Genomic DNA, 15,570 nt, shown 5'->3' with positions numbered 1-15,570 from the left:
TACACGGTTGAGTACATAGTGTATAGTGCGTAATTTGGGACACAGCTTAAATATTCTTTGGAAATTCTTCTAAGACTTTTAAACAAAAACAATGATGAAGCATGTTTGTTTGTGAGCAGGTTTTGTATTTAAATTGTTAGTTATGTCATTGTTTCTCCGCCCACCCACAGGAATCAGCACCATTTCTGTGGAAAAGGGATAAAATACTTTTTATATATATATATATATAATATATAACGTGGGTCAAAGTGTATTGAATAGATCAGTGGTTCCCAAACTGGTATACTTGAAGTGACCGAAGGAGTGCGCAAACAAAATGCTGTTTTGCCATTCATTTAATTTTACCCCACATTAAAATAACATGAAAATGGTAGTGCTGTAAAAGATAAAATACATGACATCCAATCAAATCACCTCATCTTTTGTGGTCAAAATTGACTGCATCCACACAAGCACTGTGCATAATTGCATACAGAGTATCTGCCTTTGCAAATCGCACTACATTACAGTAATTCTCGACAATGTACTTTTGCAAAAGTGGGGATTTAGCTCTTACTAGAATAAAGAACAAGTATAGACACAGAGTACATAAAGACTCAAACTCTCTTCAATACAGAAACATACCCTGTGTGAGTTCTTGTTTTTAATGCTGATCATATATTATATGAGCAAGAATGCATTTTTCCTAAATATACCCACGATTGCAAATATTACATTGAATTCATACAACAGTTCAAGAAACAAAAAGGTAATATAAAGTGACGTACATTGTAAATATTGTTTGCTCTATTTTGCAACAAAATAATAGTTCCAATGAAAGCCACAGCAGAACTGTTGTGCTTCTCCAACACTTCAATGTTTCGCTACGAATTATTTAATGACCCATTCTTAACTATTGCCACTTGCTTCATTACTGAATGATTGACTCGATGACTTGCTCATCGAGACAGTAGCTTGCTTTAGTTTAATATTTAATATTATCACTTCGTTTTTGCCATTTCATATTTCTTTATTGAACATTTTTAAAACATTGGCCTAAATAATGTTATGACATATTGTAATTGCATTCAGGCCACCTCTGAGCAGCATTAAACTGTGTAAATACATCTAGATGTAGCTTGTTGCCACTGCAGCTTTTGTTGATTTCATTTGATTGAAATTATTGATTTAGTTATAGTAAATAAAGCAATAAATTAATTAAATTAATGGAATTTTCAGAATTTGACAAACATGACATACATTTTATAGGGTTAGAAAAACTTTGTCTTCATAAAGGGGAAAAAATGCACGTGAAAATCAATTTAAGGGGGCAAATATTGTACCTTAATGGGAAAAGTGTGACAGCAGTGTAAGTGGAAGAGAGGGTATGCAGAAGGATATTAAATGCTTTGAGGTACACCACTCTAAAAAGTTTGGGAACCATTGGAATAGATAATGCCAGAGTTATTTATATGCATTTATATATCCACACAATAATTTTGCATCGCTGAAATCATGAATCTGTCTTCTATCCCTTACAGTAACACAGCTGGCCCCATCAAACTACAGCAAACGTAAAGGGTCCGTTTGATTGTAACCCCTGTTTGTTTTTTATGTGTTGCCTGTTCTTCACTCCCCTCAGGACATCCTGCCCATCATAGTGCCAATGCAGCCATTGTGGAGAGGGAGCGAGAGAAGGAACGTGAGAGGGAGAGGGAAAGAGAACGGGAGCGAGACAGAGAGAGAGATCAGAGAGAACGGGAACGTGCCGCAGTAGAATATATGCGTGGAGGTAAGAATAATTGCCACATAGAAGGAAATAATGGCACCAATAATAATCCATTCTGCTCCATCTTAACAGACTGAGCTGTTCTGCCAGTTTTCTCAGGACTTATCACTGTTTATGTTGCAGGTCCTGAACAGCCTGGCCGACCAGGCAGCCGTAGTTCCCTGTGTTCCACCTCACCCTCTGTGCGATCACAGGAGGGCGTCCTCCAGCAGCGGCCGAGCATCTTCCAGGGCACCAACACTAAGAGCGTCATTACCCCACTCATGTGAGCAATACACACTATTCATGACATCAGCCTAATAAATTAGTTACTAAAATTTATTATGCACACATTCACTTTTTTGTATTATATTAACTTATTAACTTTTATTGTAGAATTGGAGATCTCTCGGCCCATTTCAAAGCTACCTTGCATCTTAATTTTTTTTAGAAAAGGTAGTTCTTGAACAGTTAATGTCGTTTTTAGGGAAGAATGAGGTTTAACCATTTCGTAAATGGTTAAACCGAGTCGTAAATGTCCGTCACATAACTCACATAACAACTCTGCAGTAGTGTTGTTTTTGGCAGCCTGTTTTAATTTTAGTTTTAGTCTAGTCTTTGTGTCAGGCTGTCATTTTAGTTTTTATTAGTTTTAGTCACATTCATACTCTTTTTACTCTAGTCAAGTTTTAGTCGACGAAAACTGATGACATTTTAGTCTAGTTTTAGTCAATGAAAACTGATGACATTTAGTCTAGTTTTAGTCGACGAAAACTGATGACATTTTAGTCTAGTTTTAGTCCATGAAAACTGATGACATTTAGTCTAGTTTTAGTCGACGAAAACTGATGACATTTTAGTCTAGTTTAAGTCCATGAAAACTGATGACATTTTAGTCTAGTTTTAGTCAATGAAAACTGATGACATTTTAGTCTAGTTTTAGTCGACGAAAACTGATGACATTTTAGTCTAGTTTTAGTCAATGAAAACTGATGACATTTTAGTCTAGTTTTAGTCAATGAAAACTGATGACATTTTAGTCTAGTTTTAGTCAATGAAAACTGATGACATTTAGTCTAGTTTTAGTCGACGAAAACTGATGACATTTTAGTCTAGTTTTAGTCAATGAAAACTGATGACATTTAGTCTAGTTTTAGTCGACGAAAACTGATGACATTTTAGTCTAGTTTTAGTCAATGAAAACTGATGACATTTTAGTCTAGTTTTAGTCAATGAAAACTGATGACATTTAGTCTAGTTTTAGTCGACGAAAACTGATGACATTTAGTCTAGTTTTAGTCCATGAAAACTGATGACATTTTAGTCTAGTTTTAGTCAATGAAAACTGATGACGTTTTAGTCTAGTTTTAGTCAATGAAAACTGATGACATTTTAGTCTAGTTTTAGTCAATGAAAACTGATGACATTTAGTCTAGTTTTAGTCAATGAAAACTGATGACATTTTAGTCTAGTTTTAGTCAATGAAAATTGTATTTTAGTCTCTTTTTAGTAATGCGATTCTATTTAACCCAGTCAATATAGAACTTCAAGGTTATCTTATTATAGGCTAGTAGCCTATATTTAGGGCTGTGACGGTGGCAGTTTTTTTTTACCACCGCGGTAATGGACCAACTACCGGCGGTGGTTGGGGGGGGTGTTTAAAAAAATAAAAACTCGTTTTATATTTCCACACAAAGACGCGTGATATAGCCTACCACTCTGCGCTTTGAGAGGGATGTGGCATGTGGGACACGAGCAGGAAAGAGACCATCGATCTCTTTATGATATCTTCGTGTTTTCTACTTTATGTAAATTGGTCTGAAGAGCGAATTTTATCCTCCACAAGGGCGAAATATTTAGGCTATGTTTGAGATTGCACTGCCAGAGAAAGTGAAACTAAAAATCACCCGCGCGTGTGAAACGCGCTTTACAACCAAACTTGACGCGCCCTATGTCTAATATAACAAGCACAAACTGTGTTAAAAAGAATTTGACATGCAAGTACAAATGTAGGCTATCTGTCCTACAGCGTTTTTCTACTTTACCACAGTAAAGAATACGAATATAATAGGCCTAATTAAAAGCGAACCAAAGAAACGTTTATCCCTTTAGAAAACGTGAGACGTGAGTGAAGATTTGGGAAAAGAAACAAGAGATTCCATGCTGGGATTCACGATTTTTGGATATTCGATTAGTTTGTTTAATTAAAGAATATCGAATGGGTTGTGCGATTATTCTCTAAAATAAAATCTCCATGTTCTGGTGCTGATGCGATGACGCGACCAGAGACGCTGCCAATAACATACAGCTGTCACAAAGAACTGGCAAAAGTAATGATTATGAATGTGTCAAATATATCAATGAGACATTTTAATAGAATAACTAATGGAGTAATGTTAAATTCGCTGATAATCGGGTGACCAGATCGCAAACCAGAATTTAAAGCCGACAAAGCTATGGGTTCCCGCACAACTCTCTCATTCGTCGTGACGTTATAACATTTCGTCTCGTCTCGTTTTGGTCAACGAAAATGAAGAGACATTTTAGCATAGTTTTTATTTTGTAAACCACATTTAGTCTCGTTTTTATTCGTCAACGATATTGCATTATACATGTATTTTAGTCATCGTCACATGACCATGCATTTACGTCTAGTCTCGTCTCGTTTTCGTCAGGTGATAACGGTTCGTTGACGACAATATTTCGTCATAATTTTCGTTGACGAAAGCAACACTACTCTGCAGCCCAGATTTTTACATTTGGTTGGTTTTAAAGCGGTTCATTCCTTATCTAGAGAACAGATAATGTTCTGTGAAGCTTGGTACATTTTCATTATCAGCACCTATTACCTGTGGGGTACCTCAGGGTTCTGTTATTGAGCCTATTTTATTCCTTTTGTATATGCTTCCTCTGGGCTTGATTATTTATCTTATTTTTATTTTTATTTTTAAATATGGCACTTTTATGCCGACAATACACAAATTTATCTTCCTTTGAAACCAGAAGATAATTGTTTTGTTTTTATTCACTCTTGTCGTGTTTGGCTTTATGTAGTGTCCTCTCAGGCTTCTATTTTATAATTGAAATTAATTCCAAACACGCCGGCCTGGCTGCGTTTGTGTGCTTACAAGAGTGATTATATCTCTCCAATTTTGGCCTCACTCGAGTGGCTGTTTTAAGTGCTACTTAATGGTTCATTTTGTTTTGTTTTTTGTTTTATTGTTTGCATGGTGATTGTACAGCACTTTGGTCTGCATGTGCAGTTGTAATGTGCTTTATAAATAAATGATATGATTGCAATAACTTGTAATATAAGCTTATGTAGTTTTTTATTATATTATTAGTATATTAATTTGTATGAGCTTTTATATATTTTTTATTTTATATATTTAAATAATTTATATTTTATTTGTTTTTATTATAACATTTTTTGTTCTTATTTTTTATGTAATTGTTGATTTGTAGATTATAAAATTAGTTTTTCTCTATTAACCGTGCAACTTTTGCTTGTCCAGGCAAATGCCCTCACAAGCATCTGCACCTCAAGCCAACTCCCGATACAACAATGCAGCTGACGCCCTCGCCGCCCTGGTGGACGCTGCTGCCTCTGCCCCACAGATGGATGTTGCAAAAGTCAAGGAGAGCAAGCATAATAACAGTAGCTCCCGGGATGATGACATGATGTCATCACGGCGGGCAGCACAGGAGTCACAGGAGGTGGAGCGGCGTTCCATGCAATCGCCATATGGTGACGTGTCACTTCCTGGTGGGAAACCTTCCCATCCTGTGTATGCAGAGGGTGGAGGAGCTGCAGGGAGCAAAGAGAAAGCCCCACCCACGAAGTCACGCATGGAGGAGGAGCTGCGCACGCATGGGAAGACCACCATAACTGCTGCAAACTTCATTGATGTCATCATCACACGCCAGATTGCCCCAGATAAGGATTCCCGTGAGAGAGGCTCACAGAGCTCTGACTCCTCCAGCAGCAGTGAGTGTCATCAGATAGACAAAGTTTAATTATAATTAATTTGTGTAATAATAATCAATTTATTGAAACCAGTAGTCACGAAACACATCACAGTTCATAACTCAAATTTATTCTAACGTTCAAAAGTTTGGGATCAATAATATTTTTAAACATTTTTGACAGAAGTCTCTTATGTGATCTTTCAGAAATAATTCTAATATGATTATTTGCTGCTCAAGAAACATTTCTTCTTATTATCAATGTTGAAAAAAGTTGGGATGCCTAATATTTTTCTGGAAACCGTGAAACAGGATTCTTTGATGAAAAGTTCAAAACAGCTTTTATTGGACATAGAAATAAATATGTTGTAACATTATTCATGCCTTTACAGTGTTTTGATCCATTTAATGTATCCTTGCTAAATAAAAGTATTAATTTATTTCAAAAACAAAATTCTTACCAACTTCTCAACGTTTAAAAGTAATGTACATACTACAAAGCAGAGCAAACAGGAAGCAATTGTCTCAGTCACTTCAACAGAGTCTCACCATAAGCTAGATTTGTGATAGTTGAGCACAAGGTCGTAGACATCTTTATATCATGCTCAGAGGCAAAAGAATGATTCAAGAAATTAGACAACTTGTAAGACAAATACAAGGCATGAACTTGGGGATTTACTAAGAGAAGGCATTAACAGGACACCTAATGGGATGACCAGTGCCATTGAGGCCATGAGACCTAATAGTCTTAGGAAACCTAGAAAGCACAACCTGTGATCCAGCTGGAATTGAGACTGATAACAGTGACAAACCTCTGACCTCAGATTTGACAGGGTAATTCCATTATAGGGAGTGTAGTTCTTACCACGGGAATTAAATTTGTTCTCTTTCTTTGACTTACTATAAAGTCAGCTAGAAGGATGCTTCAGTGCCAACTACTTGTAATCTACTCAGTTTTTATGCCACATGGGCATGGTGTTGCCAAACCACACTTCAGCTTAAAATATTCACATAGATATTAACAGATTTTAATTATAACAACAGTGTTTATTTATAACATTTGTGCCTTTTGATGCATTTCTGTTCGTTTTGATGGTGGTGCCACAGTAGCAATACCCCCCAGGGGGTTGTATTTGGAAGTAGGTTGAAAACAGTGTGCTAAAGGTGTAGATGGCACACCCTCTCTCACAACAAACAAGCTTTATTTACTTACAAGACTATAACAGCATGTTTGCATGTCCTTCAGTGTCATCCAGTCGTTATGACGCTCCAGGGGGAATTGAGGTGATCAGCCCTGCTAACTCTCCAGCCCTGAGAGAAGAGAAGAATGAAGGACCTTTCCCATCAGAAAAGAGCTCTCAGCCACCCACAGGTGAGACTTCAAAGCCCTGTTGCCTCCATAAGAAACTGGAAACTGAGCGTGTTTTAATCAAGATGGGGTGAATCTCATGAAATATTTTAGGAACATATACAGGTTATATCATACCATCAAAAAAAAATTAAAACTTAATTTTTTGCAAATTAAGCTTATATTAGAATTTGTTAGTACTTTTTAGAAGATTTTTTGCATTGTAACACTATTTTTTTTGTGACAGACATTTTACGGCCACATTCACATTTTCTCAAAGAAAATCTCAATCCTATTTCTATAATGCGTAAAAAAAATAACTAGAGATATTATGGAACATTAATTCATTGTGGTTTTATTTCTTGTATACTGCCTTCAAAAATCATTTGATTTTTTTTACTATAAAAAATGCTCTTACAGTAATGACAATCACAATTAATAATAATTGGAATTAATAATAAATAAATACAAATTATCTTTGAAAAATAATTTTCGTGAGATTTACCCTAGTGTAATTTCTGTCAGTTCTTTGACCTGATCTTGTGTTGTGTAGGATTGAGGTTTGACATTAGCCGCCGGTACAGGCAGTCAGGAGATTCAGGACCTTCTGCACCCCACCAGCCTCCCTCCTCACAAGCAGACAGTTATGGTCCCGTCCCAAAAACACACCGCATCATGACCCTCGCTGACCACATTTCAGTAAGTTGCGCTCCTACTCCTGATGCTTATGTCACGTCATTCACTTCATTGCCCTCACTTTCTCTCTCTTTCTCTCACAGCACATTATTACACAAGACTTTGCCAAGAGCCAGGATCCTCCTCCATCATCCAGTTCGCTGCCTTCCTCTTCATCCTCCTCTTCACTCTCCTCCACATTCCAGAGCTCTGGTATGGGAGGTGTTGTAGGTCGAGTTAAACCCCCTAACCGCTATAGCCCAGAAAATCCAGCTCCAACTACACACCACCAGAGACCACCAAGCAGAGTATCTCCCGAGAACTCTTCCGATAAGCCAAGAGCCAGGTACCCGTCGACACAAAATCTAAATTGCTGAGTAGGCTCTCAGAAAGGAGGGGTTTAGAGAGACTAAGGGCCAATCTCATTTCTCTGTCTTACCCCTTCCCCTACCCCTTTGTCTGCGTCTTCCCCTTGCCCTTCGATATGAGTGAAGGGGGGTAGGGGGAAGAACGTTTCTCTAAGAAATGAGACACCACTCGATTACCGTTTGCGTCATCTTCCCTTTCCGCTACTTTCCGCTAGCTGGCTGCTATGTCAACAGAGGCGATACGCGTTGACATAAACAAACGAAGATGCCGTCGTCTCAGGTTGTGATATCGATTGCCTAGTCTCTCTTTATCTTTGCACGCTTGTGTGCCATCAGTCAAAGACATTGTTTCATTGTAGTTAACGGCGGCGCCGGCGACACCATAAGCAAAACATTAGCAAACGGCAAATAGCGCTTAGCTGCTAGCTAGCGGTTAACTAGCGATTCAAAACAAAAACATTAAAATTAAAACCGCTTGAACGTTTTATTAAAGGTATCATAAAACACGAGTGTCATTAAACTGCTGAAAATACATACATTTGTGCGACTCACTTCTGAGAAATTCCTACCCCTCTCTTTCAAGTGTGGTCCTCCGCAGACTTCGTTTCAAGGGCTATGTAGCCCTACGCCTTGGCCCTAGCCCTTAATCAAAATGAGAATTGGGACACCACTTCCCCTCACATGAACGCGCAAAACCGAGGGGAAGGGGTAAGAGTAAGGGGTAAGACAGAGAAATGAGGCAAAGCCTAAATCTTTGAACAAACTGTTTTCAGACTCTTTGTGAGAAATTAAAGTGTTTGGCATAGTTGGGGCGCTTTAATGCTTGCAAAACTCCTTACAAAATGCGTGAGATGCTTTATACACACTGAAAACAATGCCCCAGCAGCAGTCTCTTATCTTTCTGTCTCTCTCAGGCCAGGCAGGTCTCCTGATCGAGGTCGAGGGCTTGTCGAAGGCAGCTATGAGCCCATTTCTCCTCCTCAGGGTTATTCTGGGTTAGATAAACAGGAGGCCAGTATGCTGCAGAGTCAGAGACGAGAGCATGAGCTCCCCGAACAGAGGTAGTAACGCATTGTCTCTCTGCACTACTAGGTGTATGAGCCTTTATTTACACTTTTTTTTAAATTACATATAATTTTTCAGACATTTGTTTAAGGGAAAAAAACACTAAATCGAAAATTAAATAGTAAAGCAAACTGGACTGCCCATGTACCTGAATATTCAGACTGTTGTCTGTTTATTGTCTTTGTGTTATTTTTGGCCAACCCTATTCTTCACTGTGATCTTTTGACCTTTCTTTTGTTTTAGGACTGACTCGCGCTCCCCAGGCAGTGGCAGTTACCTGCCCTCATTTTTCACCAAACTGGAGAGCACGTCTCCTATGGTTATGTCCAAAAAGCAGGAGATCTTCCGCAAAGCAGAAGTCGGTCAGTGGCAGTGCAAACCCATTTTGTCAGAGACCTATTTCCACTCAAGCTCAGGATACTTACTTCACTGCACTGATAATTTGACGTCTTTTATTCAGACAATTGCCACCTATTTCTACTTCTCATTTGCCCTTTCTCTGAACAGGTAATGCTCAGCCAGGCACAGAGATCTTCAATCTCCCAGCAGTAACATCATCAAGTGAGTTTCCCAACTATCAGTATTATTCATTTCACCATGAAGAACTTACCTGACATGCCATTTACGTCAGTTGATGTATTTTCATGTTTCGTGCATTTAAGGTTTTTCATAGTTTGACACAAGTTTTAAACGCTGCTTAAACTATTCTCAAATTAAAAAACTCCTGTGTGTTGTCCTGTACAGACAGTGTAAACCCTAGAAACCACTCATTTAGTGATCCAGCCAGTAATCTGGGTCTGGAGGACATCATCAGGAAGGCTCTGATGGGGAACATGGAGGAGAAGCAGGAGGACCAGCAGCAAGCTCACCTGGGCACAGGAAACACTTCAGGAAGCATGAGCAGTATTTCAGAGAGCCGACAGGAGGCCAGCCCGTCCCCTAACACAGGTTCATACTGTAAACTGTACTGTACTGTACACATCAATGAACATACATTAATCTAAAACAGAACATTCTGCAAAAGTGCTTTGTGGGCCAGCTTATTAACATGAAAATGAATTTACAAGGCTAATACTGGTCATTGGAGAATCACTCTGAATTAGGGCTGTCATGATCATATTTTCACCACACCAGTTATCATGGCCTGAAGAATTTGATATTATCACAATATCTTTAGAAATAAATAAAAATAATGCTATCAGTCAAATTCATATTCAAATTTACTTTGCGTTTCTCAAAATACGCATGTAGACAGTGGGAGACTCTACAGCTGTACAAAACCATAATTTTGGCACTTCCTTCAGTCTTACACCTCATATTTTTTAACATGATCCAAAATACTCCCACATGGATTTTTTTCAAGTGCAGGTAGTGTCTCGCTTTCGTCTCTCATTTCGTCCATCATGATCTTGTGGGGCAGTAGTAGCTATACACTGTATCGTCATATTTTCTGTTATGATGGGTGGCAACCAGTGTTAAGGTTGGAGTACAACCACCTAATTGACATGTCAACCAGATGTTTACTGGCTTTGGATTATTTATATCATCATATTTGTAGTATCAACATGACACCAGTATCTAATTTAAGTATCACGGTTATCATCAATACCCCTAGTCTCAATGTTTGCATATCATTCAAGACCAAACTGCTGATGTCCTTGTCCATCTTTCTACCTCCACAGCAGGAAGGCAGAAGCTTCAGAGCAAAGCTAGCAGCAGGAAATCAAAGTCTCCGAACCCAGGCCAGGCATACTCTTCAGGAGAGCGTCCCTCTTCTGTGTCCTCCGTTCATTCGGAGGGTGATTACCATAGACAGGCTCCCACCTGGGCTTGGGAGGACAGGCCGTCGTCCACAGGTCAGCTTCTTGATTCTTGATTGTTAGATTAAATGGTTTTGTTAGAGCTACATTTGTTGAAATTAAACTGATTTTTAAAATGTTTGTTTCTCTTTCCTCCTGCCCAGGTTCCATGCAGTTTCCTTATAACCCCCTGACCATGCGCATGCTCAGTAGTACCCCTCCCACCTCCATGGCCTGCTCATCTCCCTCCATGCAGTCCCAGCAGCAGCCTCAGGGTGGCGCCTCTGGCCCTGTGGCCCCGACGCGAGCTTGGGAGAGAGAGCCACCGCTACTGTCAGAGCAGTACGAGACCCTCTCGGACAGCGACGACTGAGGCAGGTGACCCGCCTCCCTCTCCTACACAAGCGTCCATGCCTCACTCCTGTTCACCATCGCCCTTCTTTCGCTGTCTTTATGACTGCCACTCTGCTGGGGAGGAGGTCGTACGTTTGGTGCTAATTAGTGCCCGCTGGTGGTCAGAGAGAGCATTGCTTAGAGCCACTCATTTTCAGGATTGAACCGATGCTTTGGTTTTTGGCCCGTTTGGGGATAAGAACTGGACAAAATCGTGGAAAAAGTCAAAACGATTAAAAAGAACTTGTAAAGAGACTTGTTTTCTGAAAATTTGTTTCTGTAAAGATTTTGTTTGTCTTTAAAAAAAGAAAAATCAATGTATGTAAATAGAGTAACCTTTTGCAGTGTTTTTCATTTAACAATTTTTTTTCTGCATTTTAACATTGCTTTTTAAATTTATCCCAGTTGGATGAATGGGTGGAACAAGACGCGTGGGAATTTTTGTGGTCAGTCGGGTTAAGAGCGTTGAGCTTCCCACATCTGAAAGTAATGGTCTAATCAAAACTACTCCCAATGAAACGCAAAAAGGACTTTGTTACGTTTGCCCCCTCAGATGTGGACCCTGTCTATGCAGCACTGTTGAGATGTGTTCTGCCCTGTTACTTCAGGGAGGAAGTCACATCCTTCATCAACTGTTATAGGAGGACAGGACTAAATGAAAGACGGTATCAGCCTTTTCTGTTGTAGGAGTCTTATTCACAGTAAAACTTCAGATATGAGATGAATGTTTCTTCTGTTTTTCTCTTGCTTTTCTTTTCGACTTGGTTCTAATCTTTAGCAGTGGCCTGTTGCAGATCTGTTCAGAGTGTTTGACCCTACAGTTGAATGTCTGACAGTTGGACACGACTCGTCATCTTTAATTTGCCTACCGTTCTTACAGGGCTTTTCTTAGGTTGTACAAGGTCTGCCACCTTTCCCCAGTAACCCTTTTTCTTTTTGAAGAAGAATGTTACTGGGAGGGGAAAGGCCTCTCTTACTAATCATAAAGGAGCACGTATGACGTGTGTATTCTGTCAAAATGTGTGTTTTTTGTTTTGTTCTTTTTTCCTCCTAGACCACAAAACCAATACAAAGACAAAAAAAGGAAGTATCAAACTTGGTACATCTCTGCACCATCGTTGCACTTTTTTCCTTAGTAATTTTAAGAAGCTTAAAATCATACTACCTGTAAGTTATTCATGTCATGCAGAGGTCTGGAACGCTTTCAGATATGCTCATGTTTTAGTCACTTACTCCATCTGCATTGGGAATGTGACTTTTGTTTTTTATTAACTTTAAGCATGTTAAATCGGTACCATTTATCTCAGCTGCTGCACTCGTTCAGAGATCTAAATATCTGTCTGAAAGTGAATAAACTCAGTGCAGAACTAGTTGAATGTGATAAAAGCTAATGGGGGTCCCTGATATCTGAAGGCATCTCTTGATCCTGCTTTTTTCCACTTTATGTGCTTCTGCTTTCTGCAAATAACATCACCAGTCTGATCTTTATTTTAATATAATGGTTTTGTTTTCTTCAGAAGTTTAAAAAACAATGTTGAGCTCATGTTTGGATTTTTTTCCACATTCTTTTTTTTTCTATGACTTTCAGCATCAATGTTATATTCATCCTGTTTTAATGGGATGTCAAGTGTTTACAATGGCATTGACAAAAATGGTGAAACTTGAATCTTAAAGACAATTAAAATTGCTCATCACGTCAGTCTATTTCCAGTTTAGCTTTGCAAGGGTGACTTTCTTTTTTTCTGGTCTGTTCTGAATCAAGACTTGAAAAAAAGTAACTTGTCCCCTGATTTTGAAATCCAATGTTTGTATCACTCCGTCTCCTCAGTAGTGGATGAGAAATGTGCAGACCAATCAATAAAGTAGAACAGAGCTCCACCTCTCTGAAAAGGACAGCGCTGTATCCCGTCTCTGATGCTTTTCTTTTCAATCATCTACCAAAAAAAGATTGAAAGTCCAAGATATTGTGGAATGTCCAAGATATTGTGGAATGAAGATCCCACAGCAGAAAGAAAGTCATACTAGTTTGGAATGACATGAGGGTGAATAAATGATGACAATTTTCAGTTTTGGTTCCCCAGCATTAGCTACTGAATGCTGCAGCATTAGTCAGAACAGTGCTGACTATTATAGCATCAGATTGTTTACTGAATATTTCTAGATATGGCTACTTGAATTGTTACTGGATGTCTACTTAATTTCATAATATTCTACATATTTTTGACGTTTTGGCCACTAAAACTAGACAACTGGCTTCCTTAATTTGTATAAATGCATGACATTTGATGGTGCTGTTTAGTGACATGGGTTTTTTCTCCTGTGTGGGCACATTGATGCTTCAGTCTTCACTGATTGTGTGGAAACATCTTAAAGTTCAACCTCTGTTTAATATACGTTTTTCTTTCAGTGTCCCTTGGATTGAGTCATTCAGGTGAGTGTTCTTGTAGTTCACACAGTAGTTCACGGTGCTAGCAATGACCGCGTTGTGGGTTTAATTCCCAGCGAATGCAAGAACTGAATAAAAACATACCTTGAATGTAATGGACTGTTATTAGCGACTTGCAAGTAATGTAAATAAGTCAAAGTTTTAGAATAATTACAATTAAATGTATTGACATTCCTGACACTTATACAACGTATTTATTCAGGAATTTGATCTTTCAAAATGTAGAATGACAGATCAAATCTAATGTGTATGATTTATTGGCTGCTGTAGGGTTTATTATTGACTCTTCTGAGGTAAATAATGAGAAATAATAGCGTAGATATAGATATAATAAAATCTGATTAGTTGAACAAAAAAAAACTGTCAGTTGCAGAATTATCAAATTAACCTTCAAATGTGAGGACTATTCTATCCTGCTTCTTATGGACTTCAGATGAGATGAGACATGTTTGGACTGTTTCCCTGCTGCTTTCTGGTGCGTGTTAGAGGTCAGTAAGGTCTCTGAAATCTTAATCAGCTTTACATTTCTTTAAATACACCCTTTAAAGTGTGCTTTTGTCTTCAACTATATCCAGCTCTTCTCCATGCCCGGTCTTTTTACACAGAACATACATAATGTTTGTCAGTTTATCCACAGAGCTGCAGTCTGAAATCCTTTCAGGAAGCGGCTTGCTTAAAGGGATACTTCAGGATTTAGCATTAAGCTTTGTATTAGTAGAAAACCTGTAGTATTTTCGAATTACCATGCTTTCCACCCTCATATCCCCCTGAGACAAGAGATTTATGTATTTTTTGTCTGGAAAAAAATCCTCCGATGACGCAAAAATCGTCATTTTGCGTCATCGGAGGATTTTCTGGCCAGAGGCTAAAGACTACAGCCAGTAGATGGCGTTGTTCCGCATGTTTTCAGCCCGCCCATAGAGGGTGGGATCTCACTCACAGAATGTACACAGTGTCAGCCGTCTTTCTTTGGAAGCTAACCTAGCAGGCTCTTGTTCTGTGGAGAAAGCTGAATAGTAGGAGAAAGCTGAGTAAGTAGGGGTTACCATCTTCCTTTTCCCGGACTTGTCCGGCGGGCGAGATCGTTCAAAATGTCCGGGATTCAGCTTTTGCTTTCTGCGGTCGCCATTCATTGTTTACATGCACACCTCTTGTTTCAATCTAACTGAATTCATTCCGATTGGTGAATCTGAATGTAGTGTTTACATGAACGCTAAACAAGTGATCGGATGATGTGCGTTTTAACATTGCTAAGAAAATTCCCGCTCCTCCGTGAGAGATGCGAGACCCGGCGCGTCTCAGTAATGACGCCACCGGCCTCGCGCCGTTCTCCCGCGGCTGTCAGCCTCGTCCTGCTCGCCACAGTAAACATGATGAATTAATGGCGACTGTAGAACGCTAAAGCAGAATCCCGGACATTTTGGGCGATCTGTAAATCCCTGGCAAACTCATCACGTAGACTAGCTAGCCTTGTTGTTGTTTTCAACTGCGCTCTCTAACCGGTAGGCGTGGCCTCCTAAAGCAGCGAAGCAAGTGCATTCTGGGAGTTGTTGTCTTTCTTCCACATAAGCCAAAAAGACATTTTCTGGCTTTTCTCAGTCTAGAAAGCTCCAAATTCAAAAATTTCTTCACATTTCTTCTACTTAAATGACCTATTTCAAATACACATTCATCTTCCCAGAGGTGAAGTAACCCTTTAAATTCTCAAAGGGATTCTCAAATTAAATTCTCTGGAATAACAGAGAAGGCAGAATTAAAGCATT

At 39.0% G+C, this 15,570-nt stretch overlaps 1 protein-coding gene across 10 annotated transcripts in view; it reads left to right on the top strand.

Annotated features, from left to right (window-relative positions):
- ncor1 (nuclear receptor corepressor 1) overlaps positions 1 to 13,256 on the top strand; it is a 134,596-nt gene extending 121,340 nt beyond the window's left edge. For 9 of the 10 annotated variants that reach the window (XM_081365543.1, XM_081365541.1, XM_081365542.1 and 6 more), the window contains 12 exons: positions 1,622 to 1,771; positions 1,892 to 2,033; positions 5,263 to 5,735; positions 6,960 to 7,085; positions 7,615 to 7,760; positions 7,841 to 8,082; positions 9,019 to 9,165; positions 9,413 to 9,531; positions 9,677 to 9,730; positions 9,914 to 10,117; positions 10,852 to 11,025; positions 11,133 to 13,254. In XM_081365543.1, the coding sequence (XP_081221669.1) occupies positions 1,622 to 1,771; positions 1,892 to 2,033; positions 5,263 to 5,735; positions 6,960 to 7,085; positions 7,615 to 7,760; positions 7,841 to 8,082; positions 9,019 to 9,165; positions 9,413 to 9,531; positions 9,677 to 9,730; positions 9,914 to 10,117; positions 10,852 to 11,025; positions 11,133 to 11,341 (2,186 nt within the window). In that variant the 3' untranslated portion in view covers positions 11,342 to 13,254. Of the gene's footprint in view, positions 1 to 1,621; positions 1,772 to 1,891; positions 2,034 to 5,262; positions 5,736 to 6,959; positions 7,086 to 7,614; positions 7,761 to 7,840; positions 8,083 to 9,018; positions 9,166 to 9,412; positions 9,532 to 9,676; positions 9,731 to 9,913; positions 10,118 to 10,851; positions 11,026 to 11,132 lie in introns of all 10 variants that reach the window. The other variant, XM_081365538.1, reaches the window with a different exon arrangement.
- Positions 13,257 to 15,570: the final 2,314 nt, after the last annotated feature.

This window comes from Scardinius erythrophthalmus (assembly GCF_964197995.2).
Source record: "Scardinius erythrophthalmus genome assembly, chromosome: 5".
In the NCBI taxonomy this organism is placed as follows: Eukaryota; Metazoa; Chordata; class Actinopteri; order Cypriniformes; family Leuciscidae; genus Scardinius; species Scardinius erythrophthalmus.
This window is presented reverse-complemented; position numbering and strand designations above follow the sequence as displayed.